Source organism: Pleurodeles waltl, chromosome 7 (genome assembly GCF_031143425.1).
Source record: "Pleurodeles waltl isolate 20211129_DDA chromosome 7, aPleWal1.hap1.20221129, whole genome shotgun sequence".
In the NCBI taxonomy this organism is placed as follows: domain Eukaryota; kingdom Metazoa; phylum Chordata; class Amphibia; order Caudata; family Salamandridae; genus Pleurodeles; species Pleurodeles waltl.
Genome location: NC_090446.1, coordinates 1,335,535,351 through 1,335,561,782, shown reverse-complemented (window position 1 = coordinate 1,335,561,782; position 26,432 = coordinate 1,335,535,351). Strand labels below are relative to the sequence as shown.

The following is a 26,432-nucleotide window of genomic DNA, read 5'->3' as shown; positions in this document are numbered from 1 at the left end:
GCGGTAATTTATCAGGACAAGAATGGTTTCTTGCCACTAGGGTGATGGCTGACAATACCAATTTCTTGATTCAAGCAATTGATTATTTTACAGTCAATAAGGAAACGGCGGCAATCTTAATGATGGATGCTGAAGAAGCGTTTGATCTTGTGAACTGGCAGGCACTTTTTCACATTCTGGGAGAATTTGGGTTCCCACCCTCCTTGATTGCTCTACTTAAAGGACTTTATAATGGAGCAGAGGCCAAGATCATTATCAGTGGTAAATAAGTGTGGGTTGTAAGGATTAAATGAGCACAAGACAGGGGTGTCCTTTGTCCCGCTGCTTTTCATTCTGTTTATTGAAACTTTAGTGATTAGGATCCATGCTAGGCCCTTGATTACACCGCCTAAAACTGGGATGGTGAAGATTAAACTTTTAGCTGATGATGCCTTCTTGTACTTAAAGGCTGAGCAGCAAAATCTTCAGAATACCATTGATGAAATCTCATGTTTCACACAGATAGGTGGGTATAAAGTTAATCATACCAAAGCAGAACTCCTTCTATTCAATGCAACCTGTTCCCTACTACTCACTAGTTTGCAGTTGATCCCAAATAACTCAATTAGGTACATAGGAATATATGTGCCAAATAGCTAATCTCAGCTATTTCAGTTAAACTAAGGGGCCATGTTGTTGAAAGTCAAAGATTGTTGCAAAGATGGACCCTCTTACCTCTTTCTTTGATCAGTAGGTTTGCATTAATTAAGATGTCTAGCTTCCCTTTATTTTTATTTTTATTTTCTAATGTCCCCCTTAGAATTTCTAGTTCATACTTTTATGAGGTATACAGCATTTGTAGAACCTTTATATGGGCAAACAAGCAGACTAAAGTTAAAATCCCTGTACTACAATTAGATGTAGACCAGGGAGGTTTAGCACTGCCGCATCTTCAGACATACTATCAGGCGATGTTAATCGATTACATGGTCTACCTGGTATCAGATTCCCCAGCCTATGACAACTTTTTGTTGAATGTTTTGATCAATGAAAGCCAAATTAGCCTACAAGTTTTCATACATACCGCCAACCTCCCAAAGAAAACTAGATACAAAGTAATATCTGTACTTTCATCTCGGATATCAGCTTTTTTTTAGATCATGGCGTATTCCACTTTGTCATGCCTTCATCCCACGACAAGACTGCAAGGCTTGCGGCTTGTTACTACCTAAATATGCTATACAAGCTTGGAAGGAACTAGGGTTTAAGACGCTTGCCAATTTCTATAGTGGAGTAAATCTGATAACATGGAATAGTATGGTCCAGCATTTTGGTAATCTAGGCACTCTAATTTGTTTGAGTTTCAATCAAATGAGCAGCTTCCTAAACAAAAACTATATAGTGATGAACGAAGCTGCAAGGTAGATATCATATCGTATGAAGGTAACTAAATTGACAGGCGTTGGGAAATGGTAGCATCTGTTGTGTTACCATATAAACCAGAAACTACTTCCTGAGCTGTTGCAGAAAATGTCCAGAAAACAAACTGTAGGTTTAGTACTTACAAATGGGAATTTCTTAGTGAAGTAGGGTACAAATCATTAAGAGCAGCTAATTTCAAATGTATGGCTTTTCTATCAAGATGGTTAGCATATTATACACCCCACATGCTCCATAGGATGTATCCTTTGGTGTCCGATCAATGCTTCAGGTGCTTTGCTATAGGGCGTGGTGGTTGGACTCATGTTTTCTTTGATTGTCCCAGACTTCAGCAATTCTGGAGTGAAGACTTCAGTGCTATTATGTATAGTGCCTGGATTGATATTATCCCAACCCCAATGTTGATACTTTTTGGATTTTCAAATGAGTTGCGCAATGTGCAAAAATATCAACAGTATTTTATGTCAATTGCTGTTGGAATAACCCATTCTGTGATTTTGCAGGGTTGGAAAACCTCCATAGCCCAGTCAATTCAGCAATGGTTCACCAAAATGAAAAGGACCCAAGCTTTTGAATCGGCCTTCGCCAAAGGGGTGGGATAATATGAGGCAACTTGGACAGCTTTTTCAGGTCTTAGTTTTAACAGCCTTGAGCTTAGGGGAGGTCAATAGGCCAAACCGCTGCTAGAGGCTGGCTTTATCATAGAAATTGTTTGCACTTTAATGTTGGCACTATTTTGTATTCCAATAGCTAGCAATGGGGTTTCCTTGATTGGTGTTATAGGTGATCACTTAGTAATTACTAAAATAATTTTTGCACTTTAATATGCATACTGCTAGCACTTTAGCGCTGGCAATTATTTTTGCATAATTTCTGGCTCCAGGGCATGCTTAACTCTTGGAACTTGAGGTGTTGTCCCTTAGGCAGAATTTGGGATTCTTTCTTTGAGATGGTTTACTAATTTTGCCATTTAAATGAGTTAGTTGACATATTTTTTAAATATATGGAATGTATGTACCGATTTTTATGATATTTATGTACTTCTTTACGTAATTATGTTAAATTTGTAAAGATTTGTAAAGACCCTGATTTGACTAATTCACCCATATTTAAGGTACTGTTTCAACTTATTGCGAGTCTTCTGTCTGTTCGTATGTGTTATGAATATATCATTGCTAACTACACTCACAGGACGTACCTTACCCTGCACCACTTATCCTTAATGTACGGAGGGGGCCCCAGGACATGCCCCAGGTGCAGTGACGTGAATGCAGACTTCGACCACATGGTGTGAAAATGCCCCGAACTACAACGGGGCTGGGGCAATGTGCTAGCGGACCTGTCTAGACTGCTTGAAAAGGATTTGGCCTTATCCCCTAATGTGTGCCTATTGGGTCTTAGAACGGGACTCCCTCGTGGGAAGGTGAAGGGTCGTTTACTGGACATGGCTCTGGTTTTATATCGGAGACTGATTACTTTGGGGTGGAAATCCCCCAGATGCCCCTCACTGATGGAATGGAGACGGGAAGTTGAGAAGTGCTCCAGAGCAGAACTGCAGATACTGAAGAGAGAGGAGGAGCGTGGACTCCGCCAGACCCCCATTGCCCCAGAATGGGAGGAGATACTGACGAAAAGGAAGGGGATGTTGAGGGTACACACCTACAGAGGGACTGACATAAAAATAAACTGAGGGACAGAAATAGAAGATAGTAGTGATGCAACACCTATGGCAAGGAAGGGTGAAACCAGGGTTTGGATCCTAGCAGATAATAGAAGGGAAACGAATGTAGACATGGGATACACGGCCCAAGGTCACAGAAATGACCAGGCGGGGTTAGAAGGAATTGGGCATTATTTGAAGGAGATACCGTTTTGGGATTAAAAAGGGACGGATATCATGAAGGGAGCCAACCCCTCTCTGAGGGGTAAAGGAGAAGAGGTTAACTCCGGAAAATGGAACCGCCTGTCCACACAGGTACCATTGCACCATTAGCTTGTTTAACTTTAGTTAAAGACTGTTTTAGATGTATAAAAATCAGATTGGTGGCATAGTTCTCATATGGCTCTCAGGTAAACGTATGAGGCTCCAGAACTGGATCATGAGTAATTAAAACTGATGTAAATGTATAACAAAGTATGTGATATCCGAGCAAAGCATGTAACATCCTGAGATGTAGAAGAAAGGCCAGACACCATCACAAATCATACTGTATGTGTATAACAGCAAATTGTTAATAAAAAATATATTTGTTTTCAAAATGAATATATCATTGCTGCTCACTCTTGCTAAAAAAAAAGATGAAACACCAGTCTCCATTTAAAAACAAGAATAAGGATTCATTTTTCAAAAGACGTTGCCTGGCATTTGTAGCAAATGCTACGAGAAATGAACACATTTGGTAGGCCTCTTAATTGATCACTCTCCGTTCAAACTCTTACAAGATTGTTCTACGGGAGCTGCGGCACCTCCCTCACTCCTAATTCCAGCTCCCCCGACCTCACCACCACCCTTTCAATTTATACACTGACATAATACATCACACAGTAAAACTCACCTTGTAGTTGTTGTGGGAGATACCATAGTCCCCAATGCGGACAGTCAGGTCAGAAGTCAGGAGGCAATTTCTCAGGGCCAGGTCACTGTGACACAAAAATGTTAATAGATAGAGAGTGGTCTTCAATCGTTATGATTTGTCTGTGAGGCATTAAGTACTATGCTTCCAAATAATAGGTAGCTATATGGATGGCTGAAGCCTTCCCTGAGTTCTGAATGTGTGTGCAACAGCTAAAGCGCAGTACACAGCATTCTTGTTATCTATAACTATTAAACTATGTTTGCAGTGAACAACAGTTTTTATGGTGTGCATGACCATCACACGCCTTACCTTTCCCTAAAAAGCAAGCAAGGTGAAGTTAGCATCAGTTTGTTCACTTGGGCACCTCCAGGTCTCAATCACCTATCACCTGTGTCTCAGAGGTTTCTAAACTGCCCCCTTTCATGTTCAGTCTCTACATGGAGCCATCTAGTGCTCTTCTCAGAGATAACAGCATCAAGAGTCATCAGTATGCTTATGACACAAATTCTATCAGAAAGTCTCATCTCCTTCAGCTATGCAGCTCCTTTAACACTGCCTGCACATCATCCAGACCTGGATGTTCAGTGCCTACCTGAAGATCAGCCAGGACAAAATTCCTGGTGTTTTCCAAGTACAACAAGCAGGAAACAGTACAAACCTGGCTCAATGTCATGATCCTGTGAGCTTTGAACCCCAACTTTCACAGAATACCAAGTCACCTGGACTCACCCTGAAAACCAAACTTACTGTCAAAGAACACATTGACAGAACAAAACAAAGGAGGCCTGGTAGCAGCTCTCATAAAAAAAGTTAAACTATTTCTTGCAGCCATGACTTCAGAATTGCTGTTCAAGTCATCGTACTCTTCAATCAATCAGTAATATCTAAATCGCAGCTAATCACCTGTAGGGTTTCAAGGTGCTGTTGCAGGTGTACTTCTCAATCGAAAAGCCAGGTCTTGAGGTCCTTCCTGAACTGTTTCAGTGATGCGGTCCGTCAGAGTTTGCGAGGTAGCAAGTTCTATGTCCGGGCTGCGAGGTAGGAGAAGGATCTTCCTCCTGCTGTGCTTTTTCGGATTTTGGGAACGGCTGCGAGGGCGAGCTGGGAAGAACAGATTTGTCTGTCGTAGAAGGCGAGGCAGTAGTTGAGGTATGCCAGTGCTATGTTGCGTAGTGCCTTATAGATATGAATCAGGAGTTTGTATGTGATGCGCTTGTTGATGGGAGCCAGTGTTGGTCTCTGAGGTGGGAGGAGATGTTGCTGTGTCAGGGAATTTCCAGGATGAGTCTAGTTGCTGCATTCTGGATTCTTTGTAGTCCTGATTGCAGTTTCTTGGTGATGCCGGCATAGAGTGCTTTGCTGTAATCCAGTTTGCTAGTGACAAGTGCATGGGTGACTGTCTTCGTCGTGCCGGAGGGGATCAACTTGAAAATCTTTCCCTAGAGTCGGAGGGTGTGGAAGCATGAAGACAGGATGGCGTCATGGATAGACAGGAGTCCAGAATGATGCCCAGATTGCGAGCGTGGTCCATGGGAGCGGAGAAGTTTCCCAGTGCGTAAGCCACCAGGAGTAGTTCCAGGCAGAAGGAGTGGAGCCGATTAAGGGGATCTCCGTCTTGCCTGAGTTGAGTTTGAGGCAGCTGGCTTCCATCCAGGCAGCGACTGAAGTCACCCCATTGTGGAAATTTCTCTTGGCCTTTATAGGGTCGTCAGACAAGGAGAGGATCAGTTGGGTATTGTCAGCGTAGGAGACAATGTTTAACCTGTGTTGTTTGATGATCTTGGCTTGTGGGCCATGTAGATGTTGAAAAGCGTTGGGCTGGGGCACTTCGCAGCAAGTATCTTTGGGTTCTGATGTGAACAGTGGTAGTCTGACACTGTGTTCTTCCGGTAAGGAAGGACCTGAGCCATTTCAGTGCTTTATCGTGGATGCCGCCGTTGTGGAGTCTAGCGCAGAGGGTGGAGTGGGAGAAGGTGTTGAATATGGCGGAGAGGTCGAGGAGGATTATTGCAGCCATGTCTAGTATGGCACATATATCATCCGTGGCTGCAAGAAGTGCTGTTTCAGTGCTGTGGTTGCTCCTAAATCCAGATTGGGATGGGACTAGAATTTGGTGTGTCTCGAGGAATTTGGTGAGTTGCTGGTTGACTTCCTTTTCCATTACTTTGGCGTAGAAAGGGAGCAGAGAGATGGGTCTGTCGTTTTTCAGCTCCCTTGGGTCGGCTGTGGGTTTCTTGAGTAGAGGGTTGATCTTGGCATGCTTCCAGTCTGATGGGCAGGTGGCGGTCTCGAAGAATCAGTTGATAGTTCAGCAGAACTTAGGTGCTATGGTGGCACTGGCCAGGTTAAGGATGTGATGAGGGCACAGATCCGAAGGTGCTTCCGAACGGATAAAGTACGAGTCTTTGGGTGTCCTCTTTGGTGATGGGGTCTAGAAGTTCAGGGTCTGGTGTGATGCTGAGTCTGTGGTGGTATTTGTGGGCAGTGCAGGTGGGTTTTGGTTCTTGTAGCCTTCTTAAATGTCCTGGATTTTTCAGTGGAAGAAGGTGACAAGGTAGTTGCAGAGGTCTTGGGAGGGAGAGAAGGAGATGTCTGTCTCGGGTTCATAAACTCTGACAACGGCAAAGAGCTCTTTTTCTAATGTGAGCACTGGTGCTGAAGCGTTCTTGAATGACAGCTTTTTTGGTGGCTCTGATGTTCTGGTGGTGCATGGTGACTGCGTTCTTGTTGGCTTTGTGGTCTTCGGTTGAATTGCTGTTCCTCCATATCCATTCCAGTTGTCTGCAGGAGCGTTTGGACTAATGTAGGTCTGTCATGAACCATTTAGGTGTTTTCTTATGTCAGTTTCCTGCAGGTTTCCTGAGGGGGGCTACTGGATCTGGATGATGGTAATGCCCTACTTCGTGGCCTCAGACTCACACTGATACCTCGTAAGGGCATCTCCAACACCGCAGCATGTTCTATTCAGCACCTGAAGAAGTATGATTACATCATCCTCATTCTTATGGATTTTCAAAACCAGCAGCAGCATTTGCAGAGGTATAATGACTTGAATCTATTAGGCTGCCTGAAAGCTGATCCAATGCAGGAATGATTTGAAGATGCTCCACTTTAATAAACTATGTAATGATGCGTTAACAGACTACAAACCAGCTACCTTTCCTACCATTCATTGACTTTATGTTGGTCTTTGACCATGTACAGTGCTCCACTGCCTTTTGGCTAGGTCCACACCACATTCATTTATATTTACATACAAGTGTGGGGGAAATCACAAGGAAAACTGACTGACTGCTCACCAGAGTCTACATGACCCACTCGCTCTATAGTGATGCTACTCTCTCCACTTCCCACTAATGTCTGAGTATCTCTCCTACCCCTGCCCGCCCCGGAGACAATACCCTAAAGACAATTAATGTGATGCAATATTACATTTATGACCATGAATAAGATATGAGCAGATATGCAAGTAAATCAAATGTGTCTCTGTAGACAGGAATTTGTAAATGCATTGTTTACAGATTTGTCCACAAAATATTTGGTTGAGGGTGTACATTGATTCACTGCCAAGACAGAGAAAAATACCTGTGGTTGTATTACGGTAAATGTCCTGGGGGGTAGGTCGGGCGTTGATGTTGGTCGGACAGAGTTTGCTCTTGATTTTTGGGCTCAGAGTACTTTGATATTTTTTAAGGGGCGTAGATGCTTGTTTGGCGCTTTCTATAATGTGAATTGCACAGCTGAACAATTTGTAAGCCCAAAGAGGGGTTTCCACATTTTCATAAAGACAAATCATCTGTGCTGTATTACAGATGCACCAGAAAAGGATGATGGATGTTTCAAACACTCACCCCCAGTCACAGATCTGGGATTAATCCATCATTCTTTTACACACCATACCACCCTAGTTTAGACCCAGCCATATGCAAATCAGTCTTGGCCCTGGTCCCCATGGGAACACACCAGCCTGAACTGCCAGGCCAGATTCTCCCTGAACTGGAAACATGCATCCATCATCTGTTGTTTTTGCATTTGTCGCCCTAAGTGGGGAGTATGCCCAGATGTGGGTCCTGTGCCTGCTATGCCACCAGATTCAAGCTAGCCTGGTTGATGAGGAGTGATACCCTGAAACAGGTCCCAGAATGCTTGTTTCTGGTCCAGGGAGGACCTGGTGTGCAGTTCCGGTTGTTCTGTTCCCATGGGGAACATGGTCAAGACTTGATCTTTAGATGGCTGAGTCCAAACTGGAATGTCACTGCACGCAAAAAAACGGATGGATTAAACTCAGATCTGTGACTGGGGTGAATGTTTGATTTGTTAAGCATTCCATCCATGTTGTTTTTGTATTACAGATGCAGACACAGAGCCAGGAGTGCTGTTAGAAGGCTCTACGACTGCACGACATAGAAGAGGCACACACTCAATGCACAGCTCAAAAGGGCAGTAAGGTGTCCCTGGGACTCCACAGGTATCCTTGTGCAAGTGAGTGTAGACACTCACTGCAACCACCTGCAAAGTGATCTTTTTCACACTTTGATTAGCAAGCTGGACCTGCACAGTGAAAGGCAGACCGGGGGCTTCAAACAGTCACTTTACTTTTCATAAATGTACTCTTCCTAGTTCAGGAATGAGTCAGCAGCTGCACAGGGAATAGCACACTCATTGTAATAGGGTGCACAGTTCTGGTCTTCACCTTGTATACATAGCATTTATGGGAGTTGTACGCCCAATTTGTAGTCTCAGATCTCTCCAGCACAGAGACAGAGGAGCAATGCAAACCTATTCCCGGCTTCTGAGGCATGCTCATGCCTAGCATCAGACTCTGCCCTAGTCATACTGTCCTTCCATCCTATCACTGTGAAACCTATGATGCATAAAATGCCTAGGAGCACCACATTGTCATTCCAGTGTCATCAAGCTACTTTATTGAAGCCTATAACACTACAATACAATATTTGCTGTATAAGGATTGGGTGAATCCTGGTCTCTACAACGCGATTCAGCACCAGTCAACAAATGACTTCTGCTTAACTTTGTGCCACCACAACCAAGGGAAAGCAGTCAACGACTCACCTGTGAATGTAGTTGTTCTTGTGCAGAAACAGCAGCCCCAAGGTTATCTCGTACGCCATGCGCTGCAATGTGGTAAGGTCACGGGTCAGGAGGTCAGGGGTCATGCCATCTGCCTTGCGCTGAGCGCGAAGATATCGTTTCAGGTCTCCCTGTGTGTACCATGAAGAGACAGGCTCAGACTGATGGCAAAAAACAATCAACGCCTCTTGAGAGAGTTTATGTGTTACTGGTTATCACTGTCCAGATCTGATCCTCAGAATGGACTGGTGCCTAATTGCATGACATTGTACTAGAAATTGGTTGATCCTGATATACAGTCAGAAAAACGATTATCACAATCTCTAGCCATCAAACTACAGAATCATCTCTGGACAACTATCAAAATTACCCCTTTCAAAAAACAAATAGAGGCAATATGTGCACAATTTTGAAAGAAAGTACATTTTGAGAAAAAACACTCCTTTTTCTGACAGGATCCTTGTATGAAAAAGATACATTGACAATATTTTTCTGGTATGGGTTGGTGACCAGGATTCCATTGCAGAATTTTTTTACCTGACTTGATAACGAGGACCAATTTTTGAAGTTTACTGATGAGGTTAGTAACACTGAATGTACATTCCTAGATGTGAACCTTCTTAGCAGGAGAGGGAGGTCTGTACATGACCACGCATCACAAATCAACAGACAACACAAATTTATTAAGGTTTGCCAGTTTTCACCCTAGACCGAATTATCCGGAACACATTATAAGGAAGACACAGAAAAGAGCAAGACACTCTGTTGGAAACAAGAAGAAAAGAAAAAAGGAACCTATTTTTATCTGTGTTACAACATACAATAACCATGTCTAATCAAAGGACAAGAACCATTCAGAAACATTGCTATGCCCAAATACAGGGTCCCTAAACTTTGAAAAAACCTTTTTCTCACATCAAAGGAGTAGGAACCTTGGGGGCATTCTAGTACACATGCATGTGGCCAATGTAACCTGTGTAATCTACAAAAACACACATAATTCCTGAAACTACATTTAGAGAAACCTTGGGTTCTGAGATGACACACAAACTGTAACTCAGCCTGTGTCATATATATGATAACCTGCCCCTGCGTGTGTCGATGCATGTAGGAAAGTGAAGATCACAATAGGGGAGCACAGGATCATTTTGAAGTGCAAGAAAAATAAAATGAAAATGGCCAGTAGGGGATACTTTTTTAAAAACTCTCCGGGTGGCAGCTAGCGGCCTGTAGCACACTATTTCCTGAAGTTTCCTTCCTATATATGCTTGTCATTAATCTGCCCTCTTCAATGTCAATTTTGATAGCTAAATCCAGAAACTTACTGTGGGTTGCAATTATTTTACTAGTCAGTCTTAAATTGAGATTATTATCATTCAACTCCTGAATGAATGATTGGGCAGATTTAACATCACCTCACCAGAGTACAAACAAATCATCTATATATTTTATCCAGTTTGGAAGGTCACAGACCACCTGCTCCTCCCACAATTCCATATACAAATTTGCATAGCTGGGGGCGAAGCAGGTGCCCATCGCAGGCCCATGTTCTTGCCTGTACAAGTGCCCATCAAAGAAAAACATATTTCTTGTTAGACAGAATTCAATCATTTTTAACAACAATCTGCTGGGTTTATAAAACTTGATAGGTCTTGCTCTCAAGAAGTGTTTCACTGCTCTTAAACAACCCTCATGAACTACATACTTGTATATAGTGCTGAAACATCCATTGTAATAATCAACATATCAGATTCCCAAACAACATCAAAGATTATTTTTTTTTAAATCGATGTATGATGACCAGATAGGAAGGGTCTTAAATAAAGGTCCACAAACTTTGACGTATTTTCCAAAAGACTATCACTGGCCGCTATAATGGGCCTCCTTGGAGGTCACTAGGGGTTCCTTAGGCATAAGGTAAAAAATTGGTAATTTGGGAAAATCATTTTTCAGAAGCCTCACTTCATCATCATTCAACAAATCCTTTCAATGCCATTCTTTCAACTTCACATAGACCTCTGCGATAGTATCCATATAATCATGCATTTCAATCTTTGTAGAGCATTTAGGGTCACTTAATTGATTATAAACGTCTTCCATGGACCAGCCTCTGTGCCATAACACCACATTACCACCTTTGTCTGCTCTACTTATTACACATTTCTCAGGTTACTCACCAGACAATTAATCTCCCTTTGTTTTGCAACATATCTATATTGAATTTATGTTTAACATTAAATTCATATGGTTCTATGAGACAATTTGAAAAGTTAGATCCCAATCCCCTGGGAAAACAAAACAATACAACATAAAGAGCTCTCTCAAACAAATGGAGTAGAGCCTGCCCAGATACACTGCAGTTTTTTGCATCAAGGACTCAATGACCAAGCATGCCACCAGTCGCAGCTGCTATCGCCAGGAAGGGTAGGGGTGCAGGGAGACAGTGCACAGAGCAATTGGCACAGGGAGGCAGTAAAAATAAAATAAAGAACTTCTCTGCCCCTGTGTGATCTGCCTCTCCCGCTTCAGCCGCCTCTTGTCTTCTTCCCTCCCCAACCAATCCTGACACTTCTCTCAAGCTGTTACACAACATGAAAGGAGTGCCACGATTGGCCTGAGCGGGTAGAAATGCTGCTCAAGGAGGGAGTGCGGGCACTGCGCTTGGGTTCCACTCGGCTATAAAATACAGCCCTGTGGAGAGTTTCTAAGTGAGCATGTCAGTTTGGCCAGCCTCGGATGGCTGGCCAAACTGACATGCGCACTTAGGAGTGCATCACTTCTCCTCCTCCACTTGCTGACGTGGAGGAAGCTGGCCCTGCTCCGCCCTACGAAAGCAGAAAAATAAAGGGATAGTAAAATACTTTTATTATCCCTTTATTTTTCTGCTTTCATCAGTGGGGTGACATTCCTCAACCATAGCGGAGGGGCCGCCCCTGCATGCCACTGAATTAAAACCCACTGGGTGAGAGACCTTATCACAAACCAAACACATTTACTTTGGATGCAGGACGTACCAATTAATATGCTCTGAATTAATGTGGCCACTCCCTCCTGATTATATATCAGTGCCTAGATTGTCTTACTATTGACTTTTTTGCATGGGGTGCAATCCTTTGAAGAGAATGAGTGAGGTTTCATAAAAGCTATAGTAGAACTTCCATGCTGCGAGTGAGCTAAATAAAGTTTGGAAGAAAATATATTTATTGTAAAAGGCTGTCTGAATAAACCCAAACGAAGTGAAGTCACCAGCCATAACCTTTTCACTCTCTAACAGTTTCTGAATTTCATTAACACTGAATATACACCAGATTTAACTATTATTATTCTTAGTGGAAATCAGTGTACCAACTTGAGTTGGTTGAAAAGCTAAGTTTCTAAATTCTGACCTGTATATTGGTATTTAATATATTTTCATAGCTCAAACCTAACTAGACAGGAATAGAGCGCTGACCAATGTGTGGTGGTCTTGGGATAAAGTAGGGTATTTTAGAAGAGGCAGGTCTCTCTAAAGTAAAGTGGTAGTGTCCTTTGAAGAGATGCATCTTCAATTTCTTTCTGAATGGAAAGAGGGCCATGAGGGATCTAATGTCAACGGGTAGGTTGTTCCACATCCAGGGTGAGTAGATTGAGAAGGCCTGCATTTTAGTTTTTTACTTTATGCCTTTTCTTCTTCTCCAGTCTGACAATGGCCTGGTTCTGGTGTGGCACTGTGCATCTGAGGTGATTATTTTCTCAGCAGGTATGCAGGAATATTGTTTCTGATAGCCTTACAGGTGATGCAAGTGGCCTTTAAGCTGATACTAGCATAGAGTAGGAGCCAGGGTAAATCCTTCAGTTTTTGAGTGATGTGTTTAACCCTCTTCAGGACTTTAGTAAGGTGCATCATAGCATGTAGGATGCATTTCAAGGATGCCAATGTGGTGTCAAGGAAGCCATTGTGCACAGCCTTGCATGTAGGTGGGAGAAGACCAAAGCTTCCACTGTCATTATAAAGTTGATTTCTGGGGAGGAAAGCTTCACTTTTTTAGGAGGGCAAGCTGGTGTCACGCTGTCTTCATTTTCATGGGGATGTGATCTTTGAGATCTGTGTCAAAAGTAAATTCAATATATTTTAAGCTTGCTGTCAGCCATATAGGTTCTTAGCCACACTTGAATCTGAGATCGTGTTGTGCAGGGATCGTGTTGTGCATTGGGCTACAATTTAAGTAATATTTAGAGCTTTAGGTAACAGCTTGAGACAGGTTACAATCCTCTGTATACTATTAGCTTGGTGAGATTATGAGGTAGTATTATGTGTGGCAACCATATTGATGGATCTTGATGTTATTTTGAGTGAGGCTGGATCTGAAGCACTCCATGTGGAGCCTGAAGAGGAAAAGGCAGAGAACAGATCCCTAGAGTGCTCTGCAGGGGATTTGGAGTTTCTGGTATCTTCAGCATCCCAGCAGTATGAGCTGGTAAAGTAAGAGAAGAACCAATGCAAACAAGGGTTGTCCTCTGTGAAAGCGCACTCCCAACAGGTTAAGTATTAGAGAATATGGCAAAGCCAGCAACTTACAGTGAATTCTTTTGACATTTTCATTATTCATGGCCTTTTATTTTCATTCATCTCTGATTTTCATTCATCTCTCGACACTTGTTTCTGGGTTCATCCCTTCATCAGCAGAGAAATGTAGTCTGTAGTGTTTCACCTCATTAGGTGTAGCCAGTGCGGAAACAGTTCCAGACATCTCCTCCCTTGTTCAAAGACCAAGTGCATGGCCGCTCAGCTGGTTTTAATTTCAGTCACCTGATTACTCTGTTAGAGAAGAACCACTACATGTCTGTGTCCGAGAGACCCATAGGAGGTTCCATGGTATGGATCAGCGCTCTGTGGTTGACTGGACAGGCAGCTGCAGAGACGATCAGAGATCAGTCAGTAATGGGAGGAATTAATCAAAGACTACTTAGTAGTCCTGTTAAAGTTAATTCATGCTTACCTGATCTTGGGGGAACCTGGGGGTTGGTTGGATGCTGCTTTCTGAATTAATTTTCCAATGAAACACAGGATAGTGCTGGGGCAGTAGGTGGCAAGACCTTTTGGGTTAGGGTAGATTTCCATAGCAAAGGGAGAATTTGAACTGTCTTGAGCTTGTTCAGAACACTTTTTTCACTAAGAGAGGAGTTCATGTTGAGGATGGGGTTTAATGTAGCTTCTTAAAGAGATTTCACAAAGATTAGAAGAGTCTCATGTTAATAAACAGTGGCCTTGAGAGTAGAGAATGATGGAAAATCCAGAGTGCCAAAGAAGATTGAAGTAGTCAACTTGGGGTGGCAGGATTGGTGGATTGGAGGCAAAGTGGATGTCAGCTTTTGTGTTGGCTATGTGGGATCAAATTGTATCAATTTTTGCAGTTAAAAAAATAATTGATGGCATAGCAACTGATTATTGGACTGGAGTGTTTGCAAGTGGATTGAAACAGTGCTTGACACCCTTAAAGAATGCTTTCATTCTTTTAGTCACTTTATTAATGGTAGTCTTGTAGAAGGTAGACTTTTTGTATGAGGCGAGGAATCTCTGTGCTGATTAAAGTGATTTGAGTTGCTTGAGGTTGCAAAGGGCATTGGCCCACCTCGATTTCTAGTATTGTCTGCGCAAAGCACATTTATTGTCTGTGGGTTCCTGGGTGTACATTACTGTTGAGGGTCTCGATCTAGATGTTTGTAATTATTTTCTTTTTCTTCGTTAGGTGCCCTGGATTTCTTGCAGGTACCCAAACACGTCCCTTACGCTGTCAGTCATTGGTCTAGTTTGATTGAATACCAGGGTTAAAACCTCAGTTCCATCTTTCCCTTCAGGGCACAACCATCTCATGAGTGTCACCCCTGTCCTGATTATGACCACTAGTCGTGAAGGTCGAAACACCGTTGACATGCACCAACAATGCAATGATGTCACATTATTTTCATTGTATTCAAACAACTCATGCATAATATTCTTCCAAATTATTTCCAATACCCTGTGTCACCTGTATTCTCATGTGTTTCACCTTGCACCGTTTAAATATATTTTTTCATGAGCACAATGTGTTCAACTTGAACTTAGGACACCCTCTAAAAGCATGGTTGATGTTGCATTATAATCCATGATGCATATTGCTATGCATTTGTTGTTAATATAAATGCATTTAACCAAAAAGTTGGGACTATGGGGGTCATTCTGACCCACCGCCAACAGGCTGGCGGTGCTTCCATGGGCATTCTGACCGCGGCGGTACAGCCACGGTCAGAAACGGGAAACCGGCGGTGTCCCGCCGGTTTCCCGCTGCCCCAGGGAATCCTCCACGGCGGCGCTGCAAGCAGCGCCGCCATGGGGATTCCGACCCCCTTCCCGCCAGAACCTGGCTGGCGGGAACGGGTGTTGTGGGGCCCCTGGGGGCCCCTGCAGTGCCCATGCCATGCCATTGGCATGGGCACTGCAGGGGCCCCCTAACAGGGCCCCACATAGATTTTCAGTGTCTGCGTGGCAGACACTGAAAATCGCGATGGGTGCAACTGCACCCGTCGCACCCCTTCCACTCCGCCGGCTCCATTCGGAGCCGGCATCCTTGTGGAAGGGGGTTTCCCGCTGGGCGGGCGGGCGGCCTTCTGGCGGTCACCCGCCAGCCCAGCGGGAAACTCAGAATGACCGCCGCGGTCATTTGACTGCGGTGCGGTCATTCGGCGGCTCCCGCCGGACGTGCAGTTACCGCCGCCGGCGGGAGTCAGAATGACCCCCTATGTGTTTTTTGTTTCTTGCATGATTAATGCATTTATTAATTTGTGCCCTTCTATTGACACCCTTTAAGACATTGTTGCATGATACTATTGTAGATGTTTATCTGCATTTAACGTGTGTTCGTGGATGTCATTGATGCTGTGCATTTGTGGCCATTTGTGACTGTTCGTGGGCGTCGATGGCAGCACAAACCCCAAGTTAAAAATTGACTCTGCCAGTGTCAATTCAAACTACATCCTTGGTATTCCCCTGCAGGGTCTGCTCGGCCAACATTCTTTGCAGCTTAACAATCATAGTAGTACATTGTTTTAGTGTATTTCTGCTTTTTAGTAAACATGTCATGACCTACCGTAATATCTTAGGCCATCAAAAGAAGCGCAGAATTTCACACAATAATATCAGTGATGCATCAGGGTCCAAAATGGAAGCTCACCAATAAGTTATTGCTGGAAATCTAATTTGAAAGTTTCACTCAGGAACACATTAATAGTGTCCTCTGTTTAGAAACAGCATTCTTCACAGGTTGTGCAGGCCTCTTTTCAAAAAGCACAGAAGAAGTGTATGCTGAATATACCAGGATTATGAGGAAATGTGGCTCAATGAAATACGGTGAACATGTTTCACACTCTGCCTTCAAGACAAAACCTAAAGGTTCATTTACTGCTAAATTGATCAAAAAGTCATCTATTCCTAATCGTCTGTCAAATTATCCAATTTTTCACTCAGCAGAAAATTCCAGTGACAGGTTTGTAGAAGTTTTAGTTTGATAAATTATAATTGTTATGCTAGATTCAGTACACCCAAGAGATCCACATTTATGACAGCTTTTCGCAATATCCACATAGACTAAAGTTGCCTACTATTAATCTAAATGGAGTTCTTTTACACAGTTACTGGTTAGCCTGAAATTCTGAGAAGGATAAGAGTTTCGAAGACCTACATTGAATAACATCAACTGGGTTTTGTAGTCCACAGCACACCTCCAGTTAGATACTTCAGAGCTTGAGACCTTTTTTAACCACAAAAGGGTATTGCAGCAACACATAGTGCTGCTTTCCTTGGTGAGGTGTAATAGATGGCGAACAAATACAGTCTGGAAAGAGCAGTGCCAAAAATAATAACTTTCTGTGTCTACCGAAGAAGGGGAAAAGTCTCTAAAATAGTTTACAGATGAAAATCTGACACCTTTAGTTATGCTTCCATCTCCTCTTAATCCTGGGGTTTGAAAGCATCCCTTGCCCCTTCATTACTGACCATCCGGCCAGGCAAACATTTTAAATCTTTGATCTCAAATTCTCCAAGACCAGGCATCAAACACGTTTTTAATTTAGCCTTGGCTGGGTGTAAAATGGTGGTTCTGCTGCTCTCCAGTCACTTTTAAGCAGCTGCGCAAATAAAGTTTTGTTTGACTTTTATTTCTATTCTGAGCATCTGGCTCCAAACCTTTATCGAGATAAAGAAATTCTAGTAGAAAAGGTCTTTTAAGATTTGAAAGTGACACATACTTGTGCCAGTATCACGCTTACTGACTCGATAGAGAGAGTGGGACAGACGTGCCAGTGAGGTCGGCCAGTGAGGTCGGTCCTTTGTTGTGTTTAATGTTCCATTTGTTCTGATAAGGCTTTTTATTTCTGTTTACTGCTGCCAAATTAGTTAAGGAAACCAGCCAAGTTCAATCCCATACAGATTGCTTACTGTATCTGAGCATGTGTGGAGGAAGGAGCTTTCAGGTCTCACGTCTGCTGCCAGCTCACCTCACGTTACTCCTATACGAGGTCAACCAGCTTCAGAAACACATGAGGAGGCCCCAGCAACTCTACCACATCGCCTCTTTCTTTCGTTGTCTAGCTGAGCCCACTAACAGGCTCAATCCAGTCAACCACAGTATGTGATAACCCAGATGCAGGTGAACTGAAAAATGGAACTGGGGCTCCAAAAAACATCAGGGTGTCTAGTACTAGCCCAGACGTACGTGCATCAGACATGGCTCTGCCTAAATGCTGCAAAGGCAGAAATCCTGCTTATCAGCACTAACATCAATCCACAGTAATGTTCAATTCAACATCAATCACGGGACCACCATGAACACTGAAGCAGAAAATAGGAAACGTGGGGCCCTAATCAACACCACTCTACCCTTCAACCCCAAGTCAATGCAGCAACAAAAAAGTGCATTCCATCATCTAAAGGTCCTGCCATCTGTTTCCCTCATGTTGATCATGCCTCAATTGACAACATTAGTCATTGGAATAGTACTATCCCACTTGGACTTCAACAGTCTATATAAGATCTACTAGCTAAGGCACAGAATGAACAATAAGAAATCCAAAACTACGTCTGCAACGCATCTTTGGCATGAATCAATCAGAGCTCATAATGGCTAGTTTGAAATGAAAAGTCATAAATAGGTCTAGAGCACAAAGCAAAGCAGTGTGATCTCTACATAAATCAAAAAACTGTAACCCCGCTTTATTCAATGAGGAACCTTTAGTCAAGCTCCCAGAATAACCTGTTTTCACTCTGTGACGTCTTGGGCAATGGATTCCGCATACAGAAGACTCACACATATGGAACTCCCTTCCAGCCCATCTTCTCATTGAAGTGCGTTGGGAGGTCATACTAAGTTAATAGCTTGCGTTCTGTAATTACACGCTATGCAATTATTCAGTCTTTATGTCCCACCATGAATAGTATTCAAACATCCGGGAACGTGTTCAGAAGAGGCCAATGCAATGCCAATAAAACATTAAGGGGCATAGTTATACTCTGTTTGCGCCGGATTTGCGTCATTTTTTTATGCAAATCCAGCGCAAACTTATCTCCATATTCTTATTGTGACGCTAGACCCATCTAGCGTCAAAATATTGGAGTTTAACGTAATTTTTTTACTGTGAAAACCTACCTTGCGTCAATGAGATGCAAGGTAGGCATTCCCGGGCAAAAAAAGACTCTAAGACCTTAGTGCCTTATTTATCCTCCCATGCAAAAATCACGCACAGGAAGAGGAGGGCCTTAAATAATGGTGTTAAGCTTGCTTAGCGCCATTATTTAACGCCTGGGTTAGGGCAGATGTTAGGGGCCCTGTGGGCTAATTTCCATGGTCAAAGACCATGGAAGCAGCCCACAGGTGCTCTTCCCTGCCCCCAGGGACACCCCCACCCACACCTGGAAGAAACCTAAGGATAGGGGGACCCATCCCAGGTAAGTCCAGGTAAGTTTTTTTTTTAAAGTGCCATAGGGGGCCTAACTTGGGCCCCCCTACATAGCCATTGGGCAGGGGGACATGACTCCTGTCTTTGTTAAGACAGGAGTCATGTCCATGGGGGTTGTGCGTCAAAAAATTACGCTGGTTAGGTTAGATTCATTTTTCTGACTCTAACCTGACTAGCGCCATTCTTTGACCCACAACCTCCTGTTTTCCCTACGCCTCCCCCACCCGGATAGCGTCATTTATTTTGACGCTAACCAGGTCTTACCGCCAGCTAGCGTCATTCCTTAAATATGACTCCCGGCTGGCATCCAGGAATGGTGCTAGCTGGCAGTAAACTGTTTTTGCGCTAACACAGGTTTGTGTCAAAAATTATAAATCAGGGCCCAAAAGTGCCATTTCAGCAGGCGCAAATTAGCATTTGACTATTTAAGGTGGAGAGCTGGTTTACATTTGTTGCAGAGGTGTCCATGCAAATGTAGAATCCACTACTATGACTTTTGATTGGTCCAGAAAGCCTTTGATCTTCAAAAAATGATAAAGCAAACGCCAATGAGCTAATTGAGTAGCGAATGCCTGCCCTGTTTATTAATGACAAGGAGAATAACTGGGCTAAAATCACTAGATGGTGCCAAATGTTCAATTTACAGTCTCTTTCTTTACAGGGCATGTTTTTAACATAGACTCAGGCGCTGGTCCTTTCAGTGGTCCCCCTGAAGGTGTTGATTCAGGCCTCGTAAACACTTCCGACATGCATGACTGTTTAGTGCTGTGATCTGAAGAAACACTGTATTTCTTTCCTGGTGCCAGTAATAGCATTTTGACCTTTTTGGAGGTGACACAGAAGAGACTTGAAAAGCTCCGAGTATAGAAGGGCAGTGCAATCGTCAAAATGAGAATTAATAGGGGTTCACCAATTGATGCTCGATGCTACGTGGGCAATATTGGGAGGGCGAGCTTCAGTTTCCTAAGCTAAAAATGACAATTGCTAACAGCTCTGCTGCCCTATAGTGTAAAGGTAGTGTTCGGATCCAAGAACCAAGATTCTTAGTTATCTCTCCTGAATGGAGAAAAAGTTTAGAAGATTCAGAGGTTGTCTCCATTTGAGACCAAAATGAATCAGTCTTGTTCATGAGCAGGAGATAGTCGCGGACATCCAAACCTGAAGTAAGAAGTGTTCAAGATCGATGTCTGGGTCGGTTATAAATGTAATATTTACTCAGGTGTGATCAGTATAGAACTTACAGAGCGAGATGAAATTACGAGACGAAGGAAGTATAAATTGCAAGCTCTGGCAAAGCCAATAGATCTCGCCTATGCAAGAGCTACTTGGTGTGCCAATATGTTTTAGCCATGTTGTACACCAGCCTGGCAGCTGTTCTATATGGCTAAAAGTTCGGGTTGTAAAGGACAGTGTTGTTGCGTAGAGACGTGTGTTTTGGAGTGGCATGGAGTGGTGTAGGGTAAAATGGGGTAGCGTGGAGTGAAGTGGACTGTCATGGAGTGGTGCAGAGTGGAGTGGCATAGAGTGTTGTGGAGTGTTGTGGAGGGAGTAAAGTGTTGTACAGTGGAAGGGCGTAGAATGGAGTAGATTGTTGAAGAGCTGAGTAGTATAAAGTGGAGTAGAGTGTCAAAGTGGATTACAGTGCCATAGAGTGGAGTGGCATAGAGTGTTGTGAAGTGGTGCAGAGTGGAGTAACATATGGATTGTTGCGTAGAGTGGATTAGAGTGTTGTAGAGTAGACTGGCGTAAGGCAGAGTAGATTGTTGTAGAGTAGAGTGGCAATGAGTGGAGTAGTACAATAGAGTGGAATGGCACAAAGTGGCATAGAGCGTCAGAGTGGAGTGGCATAGAGTGGGGTGGAGTGGCATAGAGATGAGTACTGGAGCTGCAGAGTGGAGTAATGGAGTGGAGTAGTGTGTCGCAGAATAGAGTGAAGTAAAGTGGCATGGCGTGTCATAGAGGGAGTTGCATGGAACGTGGCAGAGTGGAGTAGTGTTGTAGAGTGTAATAGAGCATTGTAGAGCAGAGTGGCATAGAGTGGAATAGAGTTTAATGAAGTAGATCATTATAGAGTGGAGTGTTCTAGAGTGGAATAGAGTGGCCTCGAGTGAAGTGGCATAAAGGACAGGTGCAGAGTAGATTAAAATAGAGTGCAGTGGCTTGGAGTGCCATTGTTTTGTGTAAAATGGTGTAGAGTTCATTGGCGTAGAGTGCAGTGAAGATCAGGTGTCGTAGAGTAGAGTGGTGCAGAGTAGGGGGGTGTGCTGCAGTGTAGATTGCAGTGATGTAGAATACAATGGTGTAAAGTGAAGTGGCGTAGAGTATTGCAGAGTAGAGTATAGTGGCGTAGAGTGCAGTGGTGCACAGTAGATTGCTGCAGAGTTCAGTGGCAAACGCTGCATTGTTTTGGACTAAAGTGGTGTAAAGTGCATTTGCATATAGTGCAGTGGTGAGAGTAGAGTACACTGGCATAAAGTGGGGAGGTACAGAGTACAGTGGCATAGATTTCAGTGGAGGAGAATGGCATGGTACAGAGTAGATTGTTTTAGAGTTGAGTGAAGTGGCATACAGTTGAATGCTGCACACTAGACTGGAGTGATGCAGGCAGAGTGCAGTGGCATAAAGGGCAGTAGTGCGGAGTAGGTTACAGTGGCATACAGTGGATGACGTAGAGTGGAGTGGTATAGAGTAGAGTGCAGAGGCATAGAGTGCAGGGTTGCAGAGGAGAATGGCATAGAGAGGAGGGCGTAGAGTGGAATGGTGTGGACTGGAGTGGCGAAGAGTGCAGTGGTGCACAGTAGAATAGAGTGCATTGGCGTACAGTGATGTAGAGGAGAGAGGGGTAGAGTGAAGGGGCGCAGAGTGGAATGGTGCAGAGTAGAACACTGAGACGCACTGTGAAATGGTGCAGAGTGGAGTGGTGAAGAGTAGAGTGCAGTGATGTGGAGTGGTGTAGAGTGGAGTGGAGTGATGTAAAGTGGAGCACGCATAGTGTGATAGTGCACTGCCATTATGGACAACACATCTTCAAATGAAATGGCCCTCACATTTGAAAAGACATACCGTTTACTGATAACACTATACAGCGCACAAACTATAATGTCTGGAAATGTCATACTCTAGTGTATTGATTTGTTGTGATGGTTTTGAAATATTTGTTGCTGCGCTGTCTGGTAGGCACCGACTTTAAGAAGTGTGGATGACAGGGGAAACCCCAGTTGGACTCCACAGTACAGCCTGGAGATTTCAGAGGCGAGCTGGGCTAGTTTCATCTGGTGGGAACAATTCCCTAAAGAAGGAGTGGAACCACCTAACCGTCCGTCTGAGACTCTCATCACAGTGTATTACGTGCTCTACTAAGAGGCCATCGTGCTAGAGGCAGTAGTGAGCACCAAATGCATGAGCAGGGATGCTGTATCAATAAGCAAAGTGTATGTGACAGATAAAATCACCCCGCAAAGCACTTCACTGTCTTCCAGGGGTGCAAGAAGAAAGTTAAATGTTCTTTGCACCATGTTCAACGCCTGTTGAGGCAAAGGACTAGGATAACTACAGAATAAAATCCAACTATAAATCCATTCAATGACTGCACGCTTCATCATCCAATACACTTTCAAATGGATATAACACAGAGGCGCAGCTGTAGGAGTTCAGGGCTCCAGCGTGTGGAACACCTTAAAACAGAATCTTGGGGCAGAAGAAAAGTGTGTGTGAAAAATTAAAGCCTGAAACTGAATTGTTCATGTTCACCCACAGCTAAACTTAAATGCAGTGGTGGTGGGCACAAACGAATTTGCATAGGGGTCTCTCCCGGGTGACGGGACTCGTGACACTGTTCAGGCACATGGGCAACCAGTGTCCTTAAATGACAAAAAAAGCAATATTCAGAATCTAGACAATCCTTTAATGTGTAAAAAAAATAATCTCTATTGTAGAAACATGGACAAATGATTGAATTCACTCAGGTGTTGTTTCCCTGACACAAATGCTCTGCTTACTACACTTTTTCTTCATGCACCCCTCTGTTTTCAGCAGAAGGACTGAGAAGACACATTTTCAGACCCATGTTCAGAGGCTTAACCAGTCTTTATAGCTAACAATGCCTTAGACCGATGTTACAAGTGTGCTGAGTGAAGAATAAACTTACATCCTAGGGTCTTATTCTGATCAGTAAAGCAATTAAACGCTAAGAGAGCTTTCATACTTGCATTGTTCAACCACTGTAACTTTCAGTAGTTTTGATTGCCCAGGAAACTGTTAAGAACTTATGAGCTGTTATGAAGTAATGCTATCGAAGCCATATTCAGACTCAAACAATAGATCAAATGCTGAACAGTGGAACAGGTACAAATCAATAGACCTTGAACAGACAAATAAGACAATAGAAGAACAATAGAAAGTAAACCAGCTGACTATGCACAGAACAATAATAAACCATATGCAGGTAAATCATGTATAGCCCCATAGAACATGTGCAGAACAGTTGACCATGCACAGACCAATAAATCATGCATATACCAATAGCCAATGCATAAACCAGTAGACCATGCACAGACCAATGGGATATGATCAGATCAATAGACCATGTGCAGACCAATAAACCATGTGTGAAGCAGTAGTTATGTACAAACCAATAGACAATGTGCAGGATAGTAGTACATTTTTACACCAATACACCATATGTGAAGAGTAGACTAAGGTGTTCACCGATCAAAACACCACCCTCTGGTTAAATGTATCAGTAGGCAAATCTCTATGCTCCAGAAAATTACTCCTTTCTTACAATATCTCACTTGAGTGAACTGACAGGATACGCTGTTAGGGGTGATCTAAACTAGTGAAGTGTGCCTCAAATTGCCTTTCCAAAAAGCCTGATAGACCACAATGACTTCAAAATAAAGTTGCCAGTTTGTGTCTAAACTTGTGGTGATATGACTATATCAGATGGGAGCTGAAAGAGCTCCACTTGCTCCCAGCACTTTTTTCATTTTTTTAACTACCTGAATAATTTTATTGAGCTATGTGGCCCATCCACTGCTAGGGAAAAATGTGACCATATTTTTAACAATATTTCTGAGATGCAGCTCTCTGGTAAAAGATTTAAAACGTTTGTTTATTTAACCACCAGAGTACTTGGATTTTTGGCTTCATTTCATTTTTGGACTAGGAAAGAAGACCTCCTGGCAGAAGATGAAGTTATCCTGCAGTCATGGACCACCACACTAGTGAATAAGCCACCAATGAAACTAAACGAGGGAAGCCATCATCATTTTTTCTGTGACATATTGATGTGAATTTATTTAAAACAAGTGATAGGTGGATTTTCACTTGGCTTCTACTTTTAATTTCTTCCTATTTTATCCTAAACATAATAAATAAATATGCAGACTAATAAACAACGTACAGATAAATTAAGCAAGCAGGTCATGACCATACACAGAGCAGTAGACCAAGCATGGACTAGTAGACAATGCACCAAGAGACCATGCACTAATTAATAAACCATGCAGACCAATAAACATTGTAACAGTCAATAAACTAAGCACAGACCAGTAGACCATGCAAAAAACAAAGAGCACATGAACAGATCACTACACCATGCATAGGCAACTAGATCATGTACAGACTAATGTACCATGCACAACCAAAGACCATGCACAATTCTTCCTAGCCAAAAATAACTATCTTGAAGTCAATAAGAGGATCAAGATTAAGATCCACCTTCTGATCAGTAATGTCATCTGAAAGCTAATAACAAAATATTTGCAAACCAGGTTGGCGGAATGTACACTGACAGGAAGGCCATGCCTCTGACTAGGAACCTCATGGTTGTCCCTCTCTTTAGCAAAAAGCGTTTTTAAGTAAGGAACTTTTATGGGGTGTTGCTTGGGGTGCCATATGACTGGCTTTCAGAGACATAAAAACTATCCATATTTTAACAAATCATAAAAACACAACTGCTTCCCATGTCCTTCAGTCTAATTATCCTCTCTAGTCAGCCTCGGGGTGCTTCAGGTAGGATTCACTACTATCTCCGTGCATCAGAAAAATGAAGATTACGTGGCAAGTGCAAAATCAAACATATGAAACACACTTCCTTTTACCCGCTCCTATCCCAAACAAATGTTCCTAGGACACTCACCAGCTGGCAGAACTCCATGATGAGCAGGAGGGGCACAATCTCGGTGCACAGTCCAAGGCATTGCAGGATGTTAGGGTGATGGAGGCTTCTTGAGAGCAAGGAAAGAAGAAAACATAACAAACAGGCATTGTAGGACAGTAAGAAAGCTATGACACCATGGTAGACCAACCTTTGGCTGCTGTCAAACAGAGGTGGTCTCATTCTTTAAAATGACTAGATATTAACAGTGGCATTAAGGATTATGGATAGCCTATAAACAGAAAGCTACAAATGAGTGAACAATGTCATACTGGGCCTTCAAAGAAGAGTAAAGGCCTGATTTAGAGTTTGACAGACTAGTTACTCCATCACAAACGTGAAGGATTTCCCCACTGCCGTATTACCATCTCCATAGCCTATAATGGGTTTGTAATACGGCAGATGGAATATCCTCCACATTTGTGATGGAGTAACCCGATCCGCCAAATTCTAAATCAGGCCCTAAGCCTTATCCTGACCTTAAGGACCATACAAAGTATGACTAGGAAGGTCAGTGTCCTGCAGAACAAGACCTCGTCCGACCACATCGCAACTATTCTGTTCAAGCATAGGGCCCATATTTAAAAATGGATATTAGTGAATAGAAATAGGTTCATAAAGCACCACAAAGCTCAAATAATGACTAAGGGCCAGATGTAGCAATATACCAAATTGCGACTTGCAATTTGCGAGTCCCTGCGACTCGCAAATTGCAAGTCGCAATTTGGTATGCAGAAAGGTGTCTCAGACACCTTCTGCGAGTCGCTATGGGGTCGCAAAGACCCACCTCATTAATATTAATGAGGTGAGTCGCAATTTGCGCCCCCATAGCGACTCTGGGCACTCACAGGGATGGAGGCCTGCTGGGAACAGCAGACCTCCATGTCCGTGACTGCTTTTAAATAAAGCAGTTTTTTTTTTCCAAGTGTAGCCCGTTTTCCTTAAAGGAAAACGAGCTGCACTTAGAAAAAAAAAGCGAAACCTTTTGTTTCGGATTTTTTCAGGGCAGGCAGTGGTCCCTTGGACCACTGCCTGCCCTGAAAAAATATTTTTGGGTCCAGTCACAAAGGGGAAGGGGTCCCATGGGGACCCCTTCCCTTTTGCGAGTGGGTTACCATCCACTTCAAGTGGATGGTAACTGCGACTCCAAATGGAATTGCATACCACTGCGACTCGCAAATAGGAAGGGAACACCCCTTCCTATTTGCGACTCGGAA

The 26,432-nt window shown here is 43.2% G+C and overlaps 1 protein-coding gene across 1 annotated transcript in view; it reads right to left on the bottom strand.

The window, feature by feature from the left end:
• The window catches only part of LMTK3 (lemur tyrosine kinase 3), a 200,960-nt gene that overhangs the window by 103,648 nt on the left and 70,880 nt on the right, over positions 1-26,432 (bottom strand). The window contains exons 7-9 of the mRNA XM_069200686.1: positions 25,198-25,282; positions 9,069-9,217; positions 3,975-4,059 (exon numbers count right to left, since the gene is read on the bottom strand). Coding sequence (XP_069056787.1) covers positions 3,975-4,059; positions 9,069-9,217; positions 25,198-25,282 — 319 coding nt within the window. The remainder of the gene's footprint in view (positions 1-3,974; positions 4,060-9,068; positions 9,218-25,197; positions 25,283-26,432) is intronic.